The sequence below is a fragment of the Pteronotus mesoamericanus genome, unplaced genomic scaffold (genome assembly GCF_021234165.1).
Source record: "Pteronotus mesoamericanus isolate MK-2021 breed Mesoamerican mustached bat unplaced genomic scaffold, CSHL_Meso_final contig_94, whole genome shotgun sequence".
Lineage (NCBI taxonomy): Eukaryota > Metazoa > Chordata > Mammalia > Chiroptera > Mormoopidae > Pteronotus > Pteronotus mesoamericanus.
Window position 1 is genome coordinate 8,892,193 of NW_026555285.1, and position 22,924 is coordinate 8,915,116.

At 35.5% G+C, this 22,924-nt stretch overlaps 1 protein-coding gene across 2 annotated transcripts in view; it reads left to right on the forward strand.

Moving 5' to 3' along the window:
- The window catches only part of VWA8 (von Willebrand factor A domain containing 8), a 390,182-nt gene that overhangs the window by 133,908 nt on the left and 233,350 nt on the right, over positions 1-22,924 (forward strand). For both annotated transcript variants that reach the window (XM_054586385.1, XM_054586386.1), the window contains exons 15-18: positions 3,191-3,359; positions 5,877-5,954; positions 11,337-11,452; positions 21,570-21,676. In XM_054586385.1, the coding sequence (XP_054442360.1) occupies positions 3,191-3,359; positions 5,877-5,954; positions 11,337-11,452; positions 21,570-21,676 (470 nt within the window). The remainder of the gene's footprint in view (positions 1-3,190; positions 3,360-5,876; positions 5,955-11,336; positions 11,453-21,569; positions 21,677-22,924) is intronic.

Consider the following 22,924-nt stretch of genomic DNA (forward strand, 5'->3'; position numbering starts at 1 on the left):
TGGGCTCTCTATTCTGTTCCATTGATCTATGTGTCTGTTCTTAAGCCAGTACCAGACTGTTTTGATTACAGTGGCTTTGTATTGTAGTTTGATGTCAGGTATTGTGATCCATTCTACTTTGTTCTTTCTCAAAATTGCTGCAGCTATTTGGGGTCATTTATGGTTCCATATATGTTTTTGAAATGTTTGTTCTATATCTGTGAAATACATCATTGGTATTTTAATAGGGATTGCATTGAATCTATAAATTGCTTTGGGTAGTATGGACATTTTGACGATGTTAATTCTTCCAATCCATAAACACGGTATATGCTTTCATTTATTTGTGTCTTCTTTAATTTCTTTATTCAGCGTTGTGTAGTTTTCTGCATACAGGTCTTTTACGTTGTTGGTTAAGTTTTTTCCTAGGTACTTTATTTTTCCTGTTGCCATAGCAAATGGTACTTTCCCCCTGATTTCTGATTCTGATATTTCATTGTTGGTGTACAAAAATGCCCTTGATTTCTGAATATTGACTTTGTATCCCACTGTTTTGCCAAATTCACTTACTAGGTCGAGGAGCTTTTTGGTAGAGTTTATGGGGTTTTCTACGTACACTGTCATGTCATCTGCAAACAATGATAGTTTTACTTCCTCCTTTCCAATGTGGATGCCTTTAATTCATTTTTCTTGTCTGATCACTGTGACTAGGATTTCCAGAACTATGATGAATAGAAGTGGTGAAAGTGGACAACCTTATCTTTTTCCTGATCTTAGTGGAAAAACTTTTAGTTTTTGCTTGTTGAATATGATGTTGGCTGTAGGTTTTTCATACATGGCCTTTATCATGTTGAGGTATGCCCTCTTTGTTCCCACTTTCCTGAGTGTATTTATCATAAATGGCTGCTGTACCTTATCAAATGCTTTTTCCGCATCTATTGATATGATCATGTGATTTTTGCTTAGTTTGCTTTAGTTTATGTGATGTATTACTTTTATTGATTTGTGAATATTGAACAATCCTTGCATCCCTGAGACAAATTCCATTTGATCATGATGGATGATCTTTTTCATGTATTGTCAGATATAGTTTGCCAATATTTTGTTGAGGATTTTAGTGTCTATGTTCATCAGCAATATTAGCTTGTAGTTCTCCTTCTTTGTTGTGTCTTTATCTGGTTTTGGGATTAGCATGATGCTGCTTCATACAAAGCATTTGGGAGTCTTCTCTCTCTTTGGATTTTTTGGAATAATGTGAGAAGTACAGGGGTTAGTTCTACCTTAAATGTTTTGTAAAATTCTCCTCTCCGGTCTAGGGCTTTGGTGTGACGGGTGTGTTTTGATTACTACTTCAATTTTACCAGCTGTTATTGGTCTGTTCAGGCATTCTGCTTCTTCTTCATTCAGTGTTGGAAGGTTATGTTTTTTTTTACAAATGTGTCCATTTCATCGAGGTCTTCTAATCTCTTGGCATATAATTGTCCATAGTAATTTTTTACAATCCCTTGTATTTCTGTGTTATCAGTTGTAATTTCTCCTCTTTCATTTCTGTTATTATTTATTTGGGTCCTCTCTCTTTCTTTCTTGATGAGTCTGCTTAAAGGCTTGTCGATTTTGTTTATCTTTTCAAAGAGCCAGCTCCTGGATTTGTTGCTTCTTTGAATTGTTCTTTTAGTCTCTATGTCATTCAGTTCTGCTCTGATCTTGATGATTTCCTTCCTTCTACTTGCTCTGGGCTTTGTTGTTTTTCCTCCAGTTCTTGAAGAAGTAGGGTTATGTTGTTTATTTGTAATGTTTCTATCTTTTTTTGGTATGCCTGTATTGCTATGAACTTCCCTCTCAGGATTGCCTTTGCTGTGTCCCATAGGTTTTGGACTGTTGTGTGTTCATTTTCATTTGTTTCCAGAAACTTTTTGATTTCTTCTTTGAGTTCATTATTGACCCATTCATTGTTTAAGAACATGCTATTTGGTCTCTCTGAGTTTGAATGTTTTTGAGCTTTTTCCTTGAGGTTGATTTCCAGTTTCAAGCCCTTAGGACCTGAGAAAATGCTTGTTATGATTTCGATTTTCTCGAATTTGGTGAGGCTTATTTTGTGTCCTATCATGTGGTCTATCTTTGAAAATGTTCCATGTGCATTTAAAAAGAATGTGTATTTTGCTTCTTTGGGATGAAAGGTTCTATATATGTCAGTTAAGTCCATTTGATCTAATGTGTTGTTCAGTTCCACAATATCCTTGTTGATGTTTTGTTTAGAATACCTACCCATTTTTGACAGTGGAGTGTTAAAATCCCCTACTATCAGTGTGTTTCTTTCTACATCTTTCTGGAAGTTCTCCAAGATTTTGCTTATATATTTGGGTGCTCCTATGTTGGGTGCATATAGGTTTACAATGTTTGTGTCTTCATGATAGATTCTTCCTTCGAGTATTATGAATTGTCCTTCTGGGTCTCTTTTTATTGCCTCTGTTTTGAAATCTATTTTGTCTGATATAAGTATTGCTACCACAGGAAAGGGATTTTTAGTCCCTTCTCCAAAAACTACTTATTATTTTACAAACCTTGGGAAGTCTCATTGTATCCTAGGATATTTACATTTTCAGGTTCCCTAGCAGAGATTTATAGAAATCACTTTTAATATCTTAACATTTCCTATAAATTGACAAAAGAATGAATTATATAAAAGTTAACATTTTTCTGCCTTTTTAAGAGCTAGGTATTCTTATTTACAAACAAAATTTAAATTTAATCCAACCCCTGTGCTTGTTAAATTTTCTTCATATTGGAAAGTCTCCTTGAATCATTCTTCGTTGCTTTTCCAAGATTCACATATAATGGGTTCCTTGCAAGACAGGATATTTTGAGGGGATTTTGAATAAAGAAAAGGGACCTATGTGCAAAATATGAACTGGATGGGATTTTGTTTGAAGGGACTATGGGGAAAATTTAATGTAGGTGTAATAGCATATTCAAAGAAGTGGTTTGTGCCAGTGATGGTGTTTTACCAGTGGATGTGGTACATTTTATATTAGCAGTAGGTGACTCTTTTGTTTGTTTGCTTTTGTTTTAACCTTAGGATCTTAGTCTGTTATTTGGATAATACCTTTGAGTATATTAACAGCATTATAGACTTACCATTGCCTAGACTTCAGGTACTATGACCTAATTTCTAATGTGAAAGGTTATATTTTTTTATTTTTTTGTCTTTTAGATCCATTTTTCCTGTCCACCCCTCCTTCAGAATCATTGCGTTGGCAGAGCCCCCTGTTATTGGAAGTACAACACAGCAGTGGCTGGGGCCAGAATTCTTAACCATGTTCTTATTCCATTACATGAAACCACTTGTCAAAAGTGAAGAAATCCAAGTGATTAAGGAAATGGTAAGAGTGAGGCCAGCTCTAGTCTGACCCTTCAGTTTTTCCCTTTTTAAGGCCCTCTGACTCTAACTAAAACAGATTTGGACATTTTTGGCTTTTTCTCACCACTTAAAAATTTCCTCATGTAATGGCTCTCAAATGTTAACATTTTGCAGAATCATCTGGAGGACTTGGTAAAAATGCACGTTGCTGAGTCAGTTGTTCTGGGATATGGTACATGGGAATTTCTAAAGTTCTTAGGTAGTGCTGATGTTGCTGTTGCTGGTCTCTGGACCACATTTTGAGAACTGTGCATGTAGGCTATCTCTCCTCTTTCCTTTTCCAGTTTGGAGATTCCTTTTCTTTTCATATTCAGCGAAAGGTGACTATTTTAAGTTCCCACTATAAAGGGAGTTTAAGTATATCTTAGTTCCTTAGATTCTGTAGGTATACTAAGGAGTCCTGGTCCCCGTCATGACTGTAAGATGAGGTCTGTCCGGAAAGAGTCTAGTCATTGTTAATATAATGAGAATGGTTTGTGCAACATCGATGTAACCTGGCAGCCAAAGAGAGTGGACTGGAATGTGCATGCATGAATAATTACAACTTTACTGTACTAGTCAGTGGAGGTGGTAGGCGCCTTTGAGTGAGCATACGTGCTATGTGGCCATTGCATTCAAAGTGAATGAGTGAGTGGAGCAATGAATCTGCATCTAATTTTGTGTTAAGTTTGAGTGTTCCTCCACAGAAACTATTCTGATGATTCAGAAGGCTGCAGCTATGGGCAACTGGTGATTGGCAGCTTCATCATGACAAATGTGCCCACTCACGCATCATATCTCATGCAGAGGTTTTTGGCAAAACATTGAATCACCCAGTTGACTCAGCCCTGCTACAGCCCAGATTCAGTGCCCTGTGACTTCTGGCTTTTCCCAAAACTAAGATCACCTTTGAAAGGGAAGAGATTTCAGACTGTTAGTAATATTCAGGAAAATACGATGGGACAGCTGATGGTGATTGGGAGAACTGTGTGAGGTCAGGGTGCCTCCTTTGAAGGGGACTGAGGCATCATTGTCCTATGCACAATGTTTCTTGTATCTTGTACATTTTTCAATAAATTACTCTATTTTTCTTATTATATGGCTGGATACCTTCTGGACAAACCTCATATATCCTATCCTATACTTACCTGATTAGTTGTCTGGTGACTTGAAGTGTGTGTAATCCATTACTTCAGTGTCTGTCTTAAGCAGGCATTGTGGTTAGCATTTTCTAGAACTGTACTATTTTAAATATAAGCACTGGCCATAAAATTTTAAAATTTAGTTTCTCAGTCTTATTTCAAGTGACCAGCAGCTACATGGATGCTTTTGGCTAACATATTAGAAAGTGTAGGTAACGAACATTTCCATCTTCGTAGAAAGTTCTACTGGATGGTGTTGTTAGAGATCACAAGTAGTAACCTTACATCTGTGTCTACTAAGTTAACATAAAAAGTTAACACTCATCCCTTTTAAAATTCCATAATGAACTTTTTAGGTCTTGTGAGTCTGACTATGGATAAGGGCATAGGTTCTAAAGACAAACAACTTACTTTTAAGTGCCAAATTCACTAATTATTAGCCTTCATATCTTGGGTAAATTACTCAACCATAATTTCTTCACCAGAAGATGAGGATAATACTAGTTCTTACATTACAAGATTGATTTAAAGAATAAATAAGATAAAGTATGTACTAAATAGATCTTAGAATTTTAAAAAGTTTCAGTTACTTAAATGACTAAAGAAACCCTGAACAGTTTACTTCTGAAATGACCACATTCCACCAGTCATTGTTCTAACATCTCTTTCTGATCTTTTAAATTAAAACTTTAAATTTGTTATTGTTTAAGTAAAATTTTCTTGTAATCAATTAAATATTTAATTAGATTAAATTTGTTATAGTTAAGGCAATCAATGTGTGTTATTTGGGCAACTACTCTTTAGAGTTCATTGAGAAACATCATGTCGCTTTGGTATGCAGTTTAAACGTCCTGAAAAAATGGACAGCTTGAGCATCTATTCTTTATACAAAGGGTACCTTATGCGACTTAATAGTCATAGCTGTGAGATTACTACTAAATGAATGAGTTTGGTTTCATTAAGAGAGGGCCTAAATTAGAGTTTAAAAAATTATGCTGAAGCTAACAAAAAAAAACCCAATAATATATGAAAGGTTTTTTATAGGCATATTATATACCAATGTTTGAGGTAGAGGCTCCTTTCAGTTTTATGCTGGTTATAGAATTGTAAATAGAGAAGAGTAGTTTGGTTTTAATTACTGGATTCTTAAAGAGAAGGGGGAAGGGTTGGGTATAAGCATTTTCTGAGAAGATGAATAAGTAAATTTTCCATGAATTAACCATGTAAGCTCTAATTACAGTCTTTCTGAAAGTGTAATTCTAGTATTATTTATTAAGTAGCTATGATTTCTGATTTGTTGATCAGATATCTATCTCACTTCATTCTTTCTGTCTTTCCTCAATCCTCTCATAAAATAGGTCCCAAATATACCTCAGGAAGCTTTGGACAAATTGTTATCATTTACACACAAACTCAGAGAGACACAGGATCCAACGGTAAGTCTGGATTTTCTATTGTTGACAGGCTGCTGCTTTTTATTCTTATAGTTCAGTGTTTTAACATCTGTTTTTTAAGCTGGTATTTTTATGCCTGTGTTATGCTTTGTCCTATGCACATGTTTTACTCTTTCAACAATTTTAACATTTCTTCCAGCTCCTCATGGATATCATAGAAAAAAACTTTGGCTCTAGGGATGGACCATATTTTGCTATGTACAATGTGCACTTTTTTGCCCAAATTTTTGAGGGAAAAATAAGAATGCGCATTATACATGGGTAGTACTAATTTCTATGTTTAATGTGAATTATACTTGGGAATTAGTACTGAAGCGTGGGTGCGCATTATACACGGGAGGCATTATACATGGCAAAATACGATACTTGGTACTCCTGTGGTTTGGCTTTGCTCCTTCTGTCTCCTATACTGAGCAATCTTATCTCTTCTTATGGCTTTAAGTACCACCTCTGTGATAATGCCTATGTCTTTATCTTCAACTTCTAACTTCTCTTTTCTGATTGATTCTTTATTTCTAATTATATTTTAATGCTGGGATAGTATGTTGGAAAGATTGAGGGCTGTCACCGTCTAACTCTGAGTGTCAGTGTTCTCACCTGGGAAATGGGAACAGTGCCATGTGTCTCATAGGAGGTTGTGATGATGGGATATAGAACTAAACAGTCTTTCCCCTTTAAATCTACTTATTCCTTATTTGATTTCCTGACTTTGTTACTCACCTGTCTACTAAATTACCTAAATTAGAAACCTTGACATCATTGCTGATGCCTAGCTTCCCCACTATTTCTACTTAATTTGAAAGCAAATCTTATAATTTAGCATCTTGATTTCTAATCTGTGCTCTTATCTATTGTCAGTAATTATCCTAGTATTGGATTTCATAATCTTTCTCCTAGAATGTTGGTACTTTCACTTGTCTGCCCTCTTGACCAATAATCCATTCCTCTTGTGGCCCTCTATTACTTTCCTGTGCTGTTATAACATGTCACCATAAATTGGTGGTTAATTACAAAAGAAGTTTATTTTCTCACAGTACTGGACACCAAAAATTTGAAATGAAGCTAAAATCAAGGTGTTTGCAGAGTCACATTCCCTTGGAAGCTCAAAGGAAGAATCCACCACTTGTCTCTTTCAGCTTCTGGTGGATGCTGGCGTTCCTTGACTCACAGCCTTGTCACTTCAGTCTCTGCCTCCATCTTCACATCACCTTCTCTCCATGTGTCTGTGTCAAATCTTTTTCTGCTTCCCTTTCATAAGGATACGTGATTGCATTTAGTAGCCATCCAGATAATCCAGCATAATCTCCACATCTCAGATATCTTTAATGCTATCTGCAGAGTCAGTTTTGCCATGCAAGGTAAAATTCACAGGTTCCAGGGATTAGGATGTGAATATCTTTGGGGGAGGGGAGACTGTTTACAGGAGACCTCATTTCCAGCTACTTCCCCCTTACTCATTCTTTTCAGCTACACCATTCTCCTTGTTGGTCCTTGAACGAATTAGAGCCCTTGCCACTTGGTATTTCTTCTGCCTCAGTTGGTCCTCCAAGGTAGCTATAGGTTTGCTCCCTCATCCTGTTTGGATTTGCTCAGATGTCGTCTTTTAAGTGACACCTTCCTGAAGCACTCTATTTAGAATCACATATCCTTCCCATTTTATTCCTTTCTCTCTGTTTTAAGGTTCTTCATAGGGTTTAACCCTTTGATATAATATGTTTTACTCAATTTTTTTTCTTAATGCAAGTGGAGAAACATCAATGTCTGAGAGAAAAACCGATCAGTTGCCTCTCCTACTGGGCCCACAACCCTGGGCCCAGCCGGGGAACTGGGCCCACAACCCTGGCATGTGCCCTGACCAGGAATCAAAGTGACCTTTCGTTTTGCGAGAAGATGCCAGGCCAGTCAGGGCTGTTTTACTCATTATTTTCTTGTCTATTTCGACTCACTCAGATTTTAGTTCTGGGATGGCGAGTTTTTATTTATTTTGGTTCCTGCTGTATTCCCAGCATCTGGAACTTTGCCTACTACATAGTAGATGTTCAGTAAATATCTGTTAAATGAATGGATAAATGAATGAATCTTCCATTTGTTCCAGGAATGATCCTTCCCAAATTTACTTCCCAAGTTCTTCTTCTTCTTTACAACTGTTAAGAGATGGATTCTCTTTGTCTGGAGACTGAAGGACCACCTCCTAAGCACGCCTGGCTGCTTTTCCAGCCTCATTTCCTACAGCCTCTTTTGAAGCACCCTCAGCTCTTCCACACATTACTTCTTGCTGTTTTCTAAGCCCAGCACTTAACCCAAATGTCTCTGCCTCGGGTAATGCCTGGAATGCGCTTTCTCTCTGACCACTTGCACTCAGGTTCCCATTGTATCAGGCGTCTCTCAGACCCCTTAGGCAGAGGTAACTTTTATATCCAATCTGCTTTCATGTGTGGCATATGCTTCTCAAATTGACCTGTTGCCATGGTTATCACAGTGTATTTTTATCTCCACAATTAGAATTTGAACTCCTTGAGGCCAGGTCTTTTTCATACTTTTATTCTCATTTTCCAGTCTGGTGCCTCGCACATAATAGATACTTAAATGTTTGATGAATGAATGAATAAATTGATTAATCAATAGATTGTGTCTAGAGTTTTAGCTCCCTGAGAACATGTTACATTTTTGTAAAAGAAAATCTTTAAGAAGAATAAGAGAAAAATTATTTTTAACAATTTTGATCAGAATCTTTATATCTTTAAGTTGAAGTACTATTATTAATCATGCTAATATAAAAAATCCTTAAGTTGTGCTCTTAAATTGCATAGCCATAGTGACTAAGGGAATGTGCTCACTTTCTCACTTCCTTATTTGCAAGATAAAACTGCAGTTGGAAATTTGATATTCTAAATATTAAGTATATTTTTCAGTTAAAGTACACTCTCAATTTTTAATGGCTAATGTGAGGGCAGAAATAACCAAACCCTTTATTCAACACCACAATGGCTGAACGTAAAGCTTTGTTCTGATTTTTTTTTAACACTGGATGTTGAAAAGCAATTTGGCTTTAACTGAGAGAGCTGGTATTTTTCAAATTCGTGAGAAATCTTTACCCATCACTGGAATGAAATGTGAAGCCTGAACTGTGTCACACTTGGAATGAGATTAGAATGCTGTACCCTAGAAAGTTACCATATGGTTTAATAGGACTCTTGTCATGAGAGTCCTTTGGTTGGAGTCATCTGTCAGACATTTTCCATGATTATGGCAGTCATGGTCCAGGTATTAAGGATGGGAATACTGAGTCATATTTAACTTCTGATACTTTGAGTCATGCTGGCTTTAATAATCTTATCCTCAGTTCTTCCTTCTTTCCAATATCCATCAGTTGTCAAACCATTTGAAACATTTTTTGATCCTTTCCTTCTATTCCTTTTGCCAGTAACTTCACTGTAGGACTTTATCTTTTTGTAAGCAGATTCCTGTCTCAATTCTGCCTGTTCTTCTACTTTATATACCTCTGCCAGATTAATCTTTCTAAAATCATGTTACTTTGTAGCATATAAGAAAGCCCTGCTGCCTTTAGGAGCCAGGCCGAAGTCCTCAAAGTGTCAGTCACAGGCCTTTGTTATTTGGGAGCAAAGCTCCCAACGGGGCCCTCTAATACAGCAGGGCTGGTTTCCTCATGTTTCTGCATGAATGTCTGCTCCTTCTGCGTTCATGGCTTTGTTTGTAGCACTTCTCCTTCCCACCCGAACATTTCAAGCCCCTTTGCAGTTGTCAAGTGCCCCACTTATTTTGGCATTAAATTATATGATATTTTGAATTGCAATTTTTCTTTCTTACATTTAAATATTGTCTCCACGTCTAGAGCATAAAGTTATTGGAAACAAGGTGAAACAATGTTTGTGTAGAGATAGTTCTTTGAAACTTGGTGTTTTTTAATAGAAAAAAGGATATGTTATATATGATGGTCATGCTCCCCATGTACCCCCCCAAAGGGCCATTTAACCCATGTAGTAGCTGAAATATAATGCTGATAACAGCAGACCAGCATTTCATAGAGCTGTGAAATACATGAGGAAGGAGAACTCAATGCATTCTTTCTTCCTTGGGACATATGGAGATAACCTTAAGCAAAATGTCGAAAACAAGCAAATGTGCAGTATGTCTTTTTTGTTCTCCCATTGTCCATTCAGAGCCCTTTGTTAATGCCATAGAGTTCTCTTCTCTGTTCCCTAAGTGCTCAGGGCCACTATTCTGCCTTCATCACTCTCTGTGACCTTTCACTCAGGCTTGTTTTGCCCTCCCAAAAGGCCAATTGCTTCAAAAGTTCTTCTTTCCTCTGGTTTTCAGTGAAAATCCTTTGTCTCCTAATGTTACTGATTTAATTTATTAATTAGGCCAGTAATAATCTGATTCATTAAATTCATTCTATTGTATAGTATACACCCTATTCTTCTGTTAGATTTTTTTTTTTTTTACTTTTAGAGACTGACTTTTAACAGTAATTTCTGGTATTTTTTGCATACCCATATGTGTCTGACCTACTCTAAGTGCTTTAGAATAATTTTCTAATTTAATCCTCAAAACGACCTTAAAAATGAAGCCATTATTATTGGCATTTTAAAGATGAGGAGACATAGGCTTGAAGAGATTAAGAAATTTCTCAAGGTCACATGGCTAATTAATGGGACCTTGGCTTTTCTGATTTCAAAGCTTATAATCTTCACCATTACATTATGCTTCTTGCAAGGTAATTTTAAATTCAAGTTAGCAAATAGTTATTGGTATTTACATGTCCTAGGTTCTGTACTGTGAACTCTATTATTGGGATTTGGGGAAGTACAAGAAAACAAGTAAATTTATTCTGACAGCATAGGGGAAAGGTTCTGCACAGCAAGCTGCCACCCAAGTGACAAACTCATTGACATCTCTGTGGTCGGCAGCCTAAATTGTCCATTACTCTTTTTCTATATTTCAAAAGCCATAGATTTACTTAGGGTAGCTTAACAATTCAACTTTGTGTAAGCAGAAAAAAAAAAGTTAATTGTACATAAGGGCCGTTTTACATCCTCCTGCCACTCAACCTCCACCTCCCCCCACCCCCAAAAATGTATACACAGCATTTAGTACAATGAAAACAATTTAATTGAATTTAATTGATAAATACTTTTCATAGATTAAAAAAGCTATCTTCAAGAATGTTTGAAATGTTAGTTGCTTTCTATTTATTTTTATTTGTAATTCATTCACAGAACATATTTATTTTAAGTTTGACCTTGTCCTTCAGGAATATGAGTTCTGCTATGATACCCATCTAAAGGGACTTGCAGCAAGTTGAAACAAGACTCTTAACAGGCTGTCTTTGCCTTTTAATAGGCACAATCATTGGCAGCATCACTTTCTACGAGACAGCTATTGCGGATTTCTCGTCGGCTGTCACAGTACCCTAATGAAAATCTTCACAGTGCTGTCACTAAAGCCTGCCTTTCCAGGTAACTGTATTCTCCTGTCTCACTGGATCCAAGTTTCTGCATTTTTGCTAAAATAGTAACATAAGTTTGATTGATAGTCTGGAAAAAGTATTGGTCTGAATATGTAGCTATTTCAGCCTTGTGTTCATTTTCAGAATATATCTTGCTTAGGCATAACAACAATTTTAAGAGGTATTTTATTTATAAGAAAACTCTTTAAGTCACTTGGCTAAAGTCATATAGTGGTAAGTATATAAAAGTGTGTTTGGGATTTGAATGCTAGGTTCATGTGTTTTCTGAGTTAGTGTTCTTAATCATGACACTTAGTGACTCCCAAATTTCTGTTGGAACTTTCCATGCTTTAGAGTACTTTCCTGTTGCCCAAATTTAACAAAACAATATCTTTTCAGTCTATACTAGTACCTGTTTGGAAGAGATTATAAAACATTGACTTACAGAATTTTCTTACAGAATTACACTTGACATGAAACTATTTTAAAAGAATAATAAGCTCTGGCCAGTGGCTTAGTTGGTTGGAGCATTGCCCCATGTACCAAAAGATTGTGTATTTGATTCCTGGTCAGGGCACCTACCTAGGTCATGGGTTCAGCCCCTGGTCAGGGTGCATGCAGGAGGCAACTGATCGATGTTTTTGTCTCTCTCTCCCTCTCTCTAAAATCAATAAACATATCCTTGGGCGAGGATTTTTAAAAAAAAGAATAATAAGGATGATTAAGGACAATATTCAGTAGGCCCAGAAGTTTTTTTTAGACCAGTTGTCCCTAACTCCACCAGGAACTGGTATCCTGGAAGACAGTTTTTCCCTGGGGTTCTGGTGGGGAAGGTCAGGGAGACTGGAGGTCAAGCTCACCGGTAATTCCAGTGAAGCTCACTGGCTACACTCACCTCCTGCTGTGCGGCCTGGTTCCCCACAGGCCACAAACTGGTACCGGTCTGCAGCACAGGGGCTGGGGACCCCATTTTAGACTCTTCATATGATCTGGTAATATTTTTTATGATGGTTATGACTGTTCATTCATTGATACATGAAAGGAACTAAAAGAGAACCTATTTTCAATTTAGAAGAATCTATAATTGCCCTATATAAATTCAGTTTAGTGCATAATTTTACTTGTAAAGTAAGCTCCTTATGTTGCAACTTGAGTTAGTTCTCTCTGTGGTGTATCCAGCTAAAACAAGCCTCCTCTCCAGTGTCTTTCCAGTACCTTTGAAATAACTAATAATTATGAGAAATAATAAAATTCTCTTAAGTAAAAACATTAGATTTCCAAATGAAAATTAGGAAAAAAATGCTTTAAGTGCTTAGTTTTCAGGGTAATGAACTGAATAAAATATAGACAGCGATTACCTACCCAGAACTTGGTTATAGACATGTGTTAACAGATCTAGTCAGTGCTAAGCAATGTAAACAGCTTTGGAGCCAAGGGGAAAAAACACTTTGGATATATTAACATGAAGTAATCACATTTTACAGACTTTTGTATATGCTCTGGTAGTTAAGTCAACTTTCAACTTCCTTTATTCAAAAGCAAATAAAAATAAATCAAGTAATATGAATTGATCTAAGAAATAAACAAGAGTGATTAGAGTTCGTAGAACAAATATGCATTGTGATTTTGCTGCACAGTAGAGAAAAAGTGAGCAACTTAAAAATTATGAGTGGAAAAAAGATATAAGAGAGCAGTGTTAAAATGGCAACCTCAGATCAACAACAATAGATTTCAGATGGAGTAGAGAGTATCCTGAAACTGTTGAGGGAAAATAACCATCAACCCAAGAAATCTCTGTGTAGCTAAATGACATTTTTTGATGAAGACTGAATTTACTGCATTTCTGAAATAACTACAAAAGCAAATATTTCATCAAGAAGGAAACTGAATTCAGAAGAAAGATTGGCAAGCAAGAAATAATGATGAGGAAGGAAATAGGTAAATATACTTAAATTTAAAATGAATACTAATATGGGGAAGTATTTAACAACAGGATAAAACTAAACCACTAAGCAAGAGAATATAGAAGCTGAAAAAAGAGAAATAAATGCTTTTTTAGGTTCTTCTGCTCTTTAGGAAGAGAAGTATTTAATACCTTTAGACTTTGTTTAGGTATGCACATAAAAATTCTGGATAAACACAAAAAAGAATGGAAATGTATCCAGTAGAGATGGAAATGGATCCAGTAGAGGTGGAAATAAGCAAATAGAGAAAACTTGATCAATTCGATATAAGCAGAAATAGAGGGGAATGGTGAAAAAAGATCAGTCTGAAGAGTAAACATGAAATAATGTTAGAAGTGAGCACAAATATCACACAAGATTAAATTTTCTAGTTGAAAGTTAGAGTTCCTGATTGAATATTAAAAAAAAACCCCTAATTATATGCTGTTACAAGAGTCACATCTAAAACATAATAGAAAGGTCAGAGGTGAAGGCATAAGAAGATATACCAAATAACTAACCAAAAGAGAAGAGATACAGTATTATTAATAGGCAAAATATACTTCAAAGCCAAAAGCATGATTGGGAATAAAGAAGATGAAGAAAGAAGCTTAATTTAGTAGACTTAATAGTCTTTAACTGTTCATACTTCAGAAGGAATACAGTGTCAAAATATATGACAGAAACAATTTACAAATCAACAGTTATAATGACAGTTTTTTAACTCACTTCTTTTAGAAACTGATACATCTATAATTATAAAAATTAGAAAAGAAGAAGATTTGAACGAAGGAGTTGCCAAGTTTGATATAATGGACTTTGTACCCAGTGGACAAAGAATATACATTCTTTTCAAGGACACATGGAACATTTGTCCTATGTGTCAACTTTGACCCCAAACTAGATGAAAAAAATTGTGCTTCATAAGATATCAAAGAATCTTTTTTTAAAGTATATTTTATTGATCATGCTATTACAGTTGTCCCAATTTTTCCCCCTTTGCCCCCCCTATGCAGTACCCCACTTCCCTCCAGCAATCCTCCCCTCTTAGTTTGTGTCCATGGGTCATCCATAGAAGTTCTTTAGCTTCTCCATTTCCTATACTGTTCTTGACACCACCCCCTTCCCTCCCCTGTTTATTTTGTACCTGCCAATCATGTTTCTTTTTTTTCCCCTCCCCTTTGTTTCCCTCCCCCCTCTACCCTGCACTGGCCCAGTCCCCAGATTTTACGCCCTCCTCCTTAATTCATGTCCATGGGTTGTACATATAAGTTCTTTGGCTTCTCCATTTCCTATACTGTTCTTAACCTCCCTCTACCTATTTTGTACCTACTATTTATACAGTTTATTCTCTACCTTTTTCCCCACTCTTCCTCCTCTCCTCCCCTCTATTTACTGTTCATAGTTTTTGATCTTCTTCTTTTTCTTAGATAAGTCCTTTTAACATTTCATATAATAAGGGCTTGGTGATGATGAAGTCCTTTAACTTGACCTTATCTAGGAAGCACTTTGTCTGCCCTTCCATTCTAAATGATAGCTTTGCTCGATAGAGGCATCTTGGGTGTCGGCCCTTGTCTTTCATGATTTTGAATACTTTTTTGCCAGCCCCTTCTTGCCTGCAAGGTTTCTTTGGAGAAATCAGCTGCTAGACTTATGGGAAATCCTTTCTAGGTAACTGTCTCCTTTTCTCTTGCTGCTTTTAAGATTTTCTCCTTATCTCTAATCTTGGGTAACATAATTAATGATATGCCTTGGTGTGTGCTTCTTTGGGACTCTCTGAGCTTCCTGGATCTCCTGGAAGTCTATTTCCTTGGCCAGATTGGGGAAGTTCTCCTTCATTATCTGTTCAAGTAAGTTTTCAATTTCTTGCTCTTCCTCTTCTCGTTCAGGTACCCCTATGATTCAGATGTTGGAACATTTAAAGTTGTCCTGGATTTCATAAGTCTCTCCTCATTTTTTGGAATTCTTGTTTCCCCATTCTGTTCTGGTTGAATGTTTATCTCTTCTTTCTGCTCCCAGTTGTTGATTTGAGTCCTGCTTTCCTTCCCTTTACTGTTGGTTCCCTGTATATTTTTTTTTAATTTCCCTTTGCATAGACTTCACTTTTCACTCCATTTTGCAACCATACTCCTCCATTTCTGTGAGCATCCTGATTACCAGTGTTTTGAAGTGTGATAGCTTGGCTACCTGTTCATCGCTTAGTTCTATTTTGGGAGCTTTGATCTGTTCTTTCACTTGGGCCATATTTCTTTGTCTCGGCGTGCCTTGGAAATCGTTGGAAGGCATGGAGCTTCATTTAATAAATGAGTAAAAGTGTTTGATACTCCCAATAGTGAAACTTAAAAACAAACCAGAGTTAAAACAAACAAAATTCTTGGTGAATCAGGAATATTCTTAGTAAGCCATGGATAGAAAGTAAGTTATTTAATCTGATAAAGGGTACCTACCAAAAATTTACAGCAAGCATTTTTAGGTGGAATACTTGATATATTTTCTTTAGAGGTAGAAACAAAACCAAACTATCATCTTTCTGTACTTTTAGACAATGCATTTGTCCAAGGTTATAAGATTGGATACATAAAAGAGAAACTGCACATAAATTATTAGAACAAATAGAGTTTAGTGAGATTACTTATGCACCCAAATCACTGACATTCCCATATTCCAGTAATAGTCAATGAGAAAGTCTAATTTTTAATAATAATCCCATTCAAAATAACAGTACAAAACTTTGAGTATCTAGGAATAAATCTAATGAATGACATTTAATGCTTTCATGGAGAAAAACATAAATGTTCACTGAAAGCTCCACAAGATTGAAACAAATGGGAAGCTACACCATGTTCCTGAAAGGAAAGATTATAAGTCTGTTTGTTTTACCTCAAATTGACATAGAGGTATAATATAGTCAGATAACACCAAGGTTATAATGAATTTGACAAGCTAATCTCAAAATTATCATGGAAATATCAAGGGCCAATAATAGTAAAGGAACTTTTAAGGAAGATTAAGGAAGTGTACTTTATCAGATATCAAGATATACTGTAAAGCTGTATTCATTATAACAGTGTAATATTGGTGTGAAGAAAGACATAGACCATAAGAGTAGACTACACAGTCCAGGACCAGACCTACATGTTTATGGGAATTTGGTACATATTATGGGGTGGCTTAATAAATCAGGGTAGAAGTGGATGAACTTGTCAAGAAATGGCTAAAAATGAAAAATATCCATTTTATCTCATAATCGTAAAACCTTGTTATATAACAAAACACCATAAGCTACTCTACAACTTATAAGTTGCAAACTAAGAGATGTTTCATAAGATAATCACAGAAGGATTGGTATTCAGGGACTATTAAGTATTAACTAATGAGATAAAAGAATAAACCCTAAATGGGCAAAGGATGAGTAGGCATACACAGAAAAGTTAACTCAGATGACCAAAAAACATTTGAAAGGAAGCTCAACTTCATTATTAATCAGGGAAATGAAATTTAAGACAGTACTCATCTATTACTTTATATTTAAAAACTTATACCTGTAAAAATTAATTTTTCATGAGTGGAAGGAAGTGAAATTTCATTACCACTGTTGAGATAGAAGTCTGATAACTCTGAGGTTGATCACACAGTATCTTTATACTTAAATATATTAATACTGTATTATTTGACAATTCTACTTCTTGATATTTCCTCAGAGATGGACTTATATATATTTATAAAAAGATGTGTAGAAGGATGTTTATTGCATCATTATTTGTAAGAATGAAAAATTGGAAACAACCTATCAGTAGGAAATGAATATATAAATTGACATACTAATATAACAAAATACTATACAGAAGTTAAAATGAAGTAGATCTGCATCTATGGATAGGTTTGAATCATGACAACATAATGCTGAGTGAAAAAAGCAGTTTGCAAGAGGAGGTTTGGTGTATGATGTCCTTTATATGAAATATTAAACACACTAAACAGTGTAATATATTTTTTACTCATACATATATAGCAAAATAAAGATATGGACAAGAAGATACACACTAATTTCAGGGTGAGTGGTACTTCTAGGAATGGGGAGAGGTGAATAGAATGCTTAATAGTCTTTGTAACTTTCTGTATGCTTGAAATATTTCATACTTAAAAATTGAAAAACTAAAAAAATGCTTACTTTCCCTACTCATAAATATTTCACTGAATAAAATAGCTAATTTTTCCAGTGTTATCAATAAAACTCTATTACATTACCATCCCATGACCCTTTGCAAATAAGTCAAGCACCTATCTCGTTTGTGCATCATCTCTTGACTTTAGCAAGGCTACAGAGTCAAGAGCCTTTTTACTAATCTTCTCTTCAAGATAGCAGCACAGTGGCAGGATGGAACAAACAATTATTGGTGCAAAAGGTTTTTTTAATGTCCTCATTCCAAATTGAAGCAGTGAAAAGAACTAAAATTTTAAAACAAAAATTGATGTAATATATTTTCATAAGTCTATTAAGCAAAGAAAATCAAAAGAAATTCTCTAGGCTAAATTCATTAAACATTTAACTTATTAAGTATTAGCTAGGCTTGTTTTGCTAATTTCATTTTTTAAAAAATATTATTCATTTGTTTGCTCATGCCAGTTGAATTCATATTGGAACATTTCTTCATCTGAGGAAATGACTCCCTAAGCACCTCATCCTCGCAGCCCATAGTGTGTACATCAAGTCTTGGAGCTAGATGCATAATTCATTCTCTAGACATTTGAAAATCTAAGAGGACAAAGGGAAGAACACTTAGAAGGTTAGGAAATTATCAGTTATTTCACATGCAAAAAAACATTTTATTTTAGAAGAGTTTATTAAAATTAACTGCTATAAGACTAATCCATCCATTCCATTAACTTATTTAGTTCTGGAAAATCTTGGGGGTGACGATCCTTTCAACATAGAAATTTTGGGCAGAGATATAAGAATTTAATCAGAAATGAATATTTACTGTCTCAGACATTGAGGTAATTAGGAAATATTTCATTCACCAACAATTTAGTTTGCATACGTTTTCCAGGAATTCCCTTGTGACATAAAATGAATGCCATCTACATAATATTTGCACATTGTTTAAGACATTAGCTAATTAATTTTTAAAAATAACAAACCTGATAGAATTATCATACATAGTGTTAAAGATTACAATGATTATTTTAATGTGAAATTTTTGTTGTCCTTAAGAATGATTTTTCTTGCAAGAGAGGTTATTCAGTTTCTTTAAAAGAGATTCTTTTTTGACTTTAAGACTGTTAATGAATTTTTAACCTCTATAATTTCAGAAATCTAGATCTTTAGGATTTTCTGTTATTCAGCCTACTCTACAAGTCTATCAGATCTAATTACTTTTTGGGCCTTTGTAAGTTGTGTGACTGTCTTTATAAAACTTGACTAAATTAGCATCATCAAGCATGTGAAAGTGTGTTAATAAATTTTGTATATTGTTTCCTTTTAAACTCTTCAGACATGTGAATTAAGAAATAAAATCTTCCTGAGAAATTACATGACTCAGAATTTAACAATTTAGATTTTTTGCTAGGATAAGCCATAAGTTATCTTAAATATTCCAAAGCTGTTTATAAATTTGATTTAAAAATCACAGGTAAAAATTAATTAATTGCATATTCTAAATAGAATTCAAAGGCTGCCTGACGTCCACTGAGCCCTTCAGTCTTTTTCTCTCATCCTTACTACTAATATTTTTCCCCTCAGGGTGGTAATTTGGGAGCATCCCCTATCCTTGTTCTAGCTTCCCATCCTACCACCCTGAGAAATCCTATTTTGTTCCTTAACCTAAAGATCCTAGTCCAGTCCTGTGACAGAGACAGTTATTTGAATTAGCCTCTCTACTTCTGTTTTCTGAGTTTCCCTGAATATGGTTGAATCTTTCTTTAGTTTTTCTTATAATCAAGACCTAACAAAACTAGTGACTTTCCAATTTTTTTTTGCTGGAAATAAATAATGATAATAGTAATAATGATGTTTAAAAAACAATATGATGCTCATATTACTGATAAATACACTTAAAAAGTTCAAAACAGATTATATGCTTGCTTTGGTTATGGGAAGGTAGGATAGAAAGAGAGATATTTCATTCTTTCACTTACTTATTTTACCAAAGGTCAGGAAAGGAGAAAAAAGAAAAAAAGTAGAAAATAGCAGTGAGCAGTGAGAAAGGAAGCAATTAACTAATCCCTTGAAACCTGGGGAAAAAGGAAGGAAGGGTAGACCTCACACCACCTGACATGTTTAGTTCTCCTTGCTTGCTAGGTGGGCCAATATCCTTTTGAATGCAGGTTTTAGGTGTAAATATATTTCCACTTCCATGCTATGCTGCCCATGATTATTTGGTGATGCTGTCTGGGTGTGAGGTTGAAAATAATTCTGAAACATGACTGATCTCAGAGGAAAAGAGTATCATATAGGTAAACAATGCCTGACACTGCCACTGAACGGGAGGCCTGCACGGCTCACTTGCTATCCTGCATAGGCTTTGGAGAGCAATCTGGCAATGTTCCAGTACAGGAGAAATGAGAGGATGTGTTGACAGGCACACTATAGAGATGTCAGGAGTTTCTGGGAATAGCAAACAAAATCTCAGCTTGAAATTGGTTGTTCATTGTCAGTCAAGGAGATCTGACAGGAAGTAATGGAGATAGAGCAGCAGGGCCTAATGTTACCAGGCCAGATTCTAGTTCATGGGGCGGTGGTGAAAAGGAGGTAGGGCCAGATGCCAAGACAAGGACTCAGGAAACAAGATAAAAGTCAGTTTGGGGCCTGAGAGATAAGGTGAGGGCTAGGTTTTGAAAGAAAAAAACAACAGTTTAAGAACTGTGATGAAAGATCATAGATGAACAATAGTAAATCTGACTTGATGCTGAACTGATGAGCTACTAGCCTAGAGCTGTATACAGGGTGTGGCAAAACCAGGTTTACAGTTGTATGTGGAACACAGAGTTTACTCTTGTATTATTATTTATTAATTATTTTCCATATTAACAACGGTATATCTACTTTTGCCCAACCCTATAAATCCCCTTATCATAGCCTAGGACCACAATAAGGCAGTAGGTGGGAGGTAGTGTCAGATATGCAGCTTGGAGTATTACAAGGACAGGAAATCCAGCAGTGCTTTATACACTCATCCATTTGCCTCCTCACTCACACCAACATCTCCTTTATTAGAGTTTATTCTCAAGGCTGTAGGAACAACCACAGAAAATTTAGAGTTATGGAAAACCTAAATTAAAAGTGGTATGTTGATAGTATATTTATTTGGAACATTGTAGCACATAGTGGTTAGTTTATAGTAGTATAGCACATGTAACCATGGGTTAAATATAATTTCTATGGGCTTACTTTGGTTCAAAATCCCAGATATATTGTTTGAGAAATTCTTTCCATGTTCTAAGCCCAGGAATTTCACATAATCTATAGATTAAGAATGCCTCTGTCACTCGCCAGAGTGTTGTTTGGACAAAATATATGTAGAATATAGATAAGCAAGTATAATTTTTAAATGGAAAAAAGAACCAGGCTGGATAATACTAAATTTTTTTCAATAATTTGTGTCAAAACAAAAGAAACCTCATTAATCCATTTCCACTAATTTGAATTTGTGATTGCCAGCTTGGAGCAGGTTAAAGTATTGAAGGGTCAAGTCAAAGAACATGTATAAAGGACCCATGGACAAAGCCAAAGTGGGGAAGGATTGAGGGTGGGGTGGGGGAAAGTGGTGGCGGGAAAATGGAGACAAATGTATCTGAACAATAAAAAAAAATAATTAAAAATTTAAAAAAACTTTAAGTCAGTTAAATGATAAACAAGGTTTATGAGGTATACTAAATCCATTTTTACAAACAAATTATTTTAAGATGTGTCCTGAAAAATGTTATATATAAATGAATACTATTAACTACAAATGAGTTTTGCTTATTAAAGGAGATTCAACAAACATACTCTATTGTCAGATGTACTTGAAGTTTATTTACTATTTGTATTTTATGGATCCAGATTGAACTTCCTTAATTGGTTGTTGTTGTTGTTGTTGTTGTTGTGTGTGTGTGTGTGTGTGTGTGTGTACATATGTCAAAAAAAATTTAGGAATCACAGAAAGCTTTGACTTTATCATTAAATCCTCTCCCCCACTCCAGGTTTTTACCAAGCCTTGCAAGGTCAGCCTTAGAAAAAAACTTGGCAGATGCTTCAATAGAAATAAGTACAGATAATAATCTAGAACCAGAACTGGAAGATTACAAATGTAAGTATTTGATCTGTATTTTTTTAAGTGAAATAATAACTATCAAATGTCTTTTGTTACTAACTTTCAATAAAAATAGTTTTGTTTTCCATTTATTTTGTTTTATTTTGGATCGAAGAAATAAATCTTTAATTTCTTTTTAAAAAGATTAAAACCCACTGAAAAGTTAAACCTTAGAATACTTCCTTTAGTTCCATGCCAGGTACAGGTCCTCCCCCCATGCCCATTTTCTTGAGTCACAATTGACACAAACATATTAAAGGCTCTCAGAATTTCTGGTATAAATAAACTTGTGTGATTTTGTTTAACATTTTTTTTCCACATGTATTTCACCACAGAATCTAAAATTCTGTTTTCCTTGCGCAGTATTTTCATTTTGAGGACCAGCAGCATCTTAGGGGATATGCTTCTGAAGCTATTCTAGGTTTAGGTAGACTAAAATAATATTCAGAGTACCATTTCTTGCCTTCTTAATCTTCCATTTCCACATGTACAAGGTCTACCCAGAAGGTATCCAACCATGTAATATGAAAAAGAGACATTTATTGAAGAAGATGCAAGATACAAGAAAAATTGTACATAGGACAGTGATTCCTCATTCCCCTTCAAAGTAGGCACCTTGGGACCTCACACAGTTCTCCCAGTCACCATCAGCTGCCCTGTCATATTTTCCTGACTCTCATGACAGTCTGAAATCTTTTCCCTTCCAAAGGTGATTTTAGTTTTGGGAAAAGCCAGAAGTCGAAGGGCGCCAAATCTGGGCTGTAGCGGGGCTGAGTCATGTGGGTGAATTCATGTTTTGCCAAAAACCTCTGCATGAGATGTGATGCATGAGCAGGTGAATTGTCATGATGAAGCTGCCAATCACCAGTTGCCCATAACTACAGCCTTTTGAATCATCAAAATAGTTTCTCTGGAGGAATGTTCAAATTTAATGCAAAATTTGATGCAGATTCATTGCTCTGCTTGCTCAGTCATTTTGAATGCAACAGCCACACAGTACACATGCTTACTCCATGGGGTGTACTACCCCCATTGACTAGTACAGTGAAGTTATCATTGTTCACTCATGCACATTCCAGTCCACTCTCTTTGACTGCCAGCTTACATCAATATTGTGCAAACTGTCCTCATTATGTTAATGTTGGCTGGGCTTTTCCCAGACAGACCTCATATTGTCTTTTGTGGTTCTTTTCTCCTGGAGAGCCATAAGTATAATTTTGAATATTGGGAGAAATTTATTTCTTC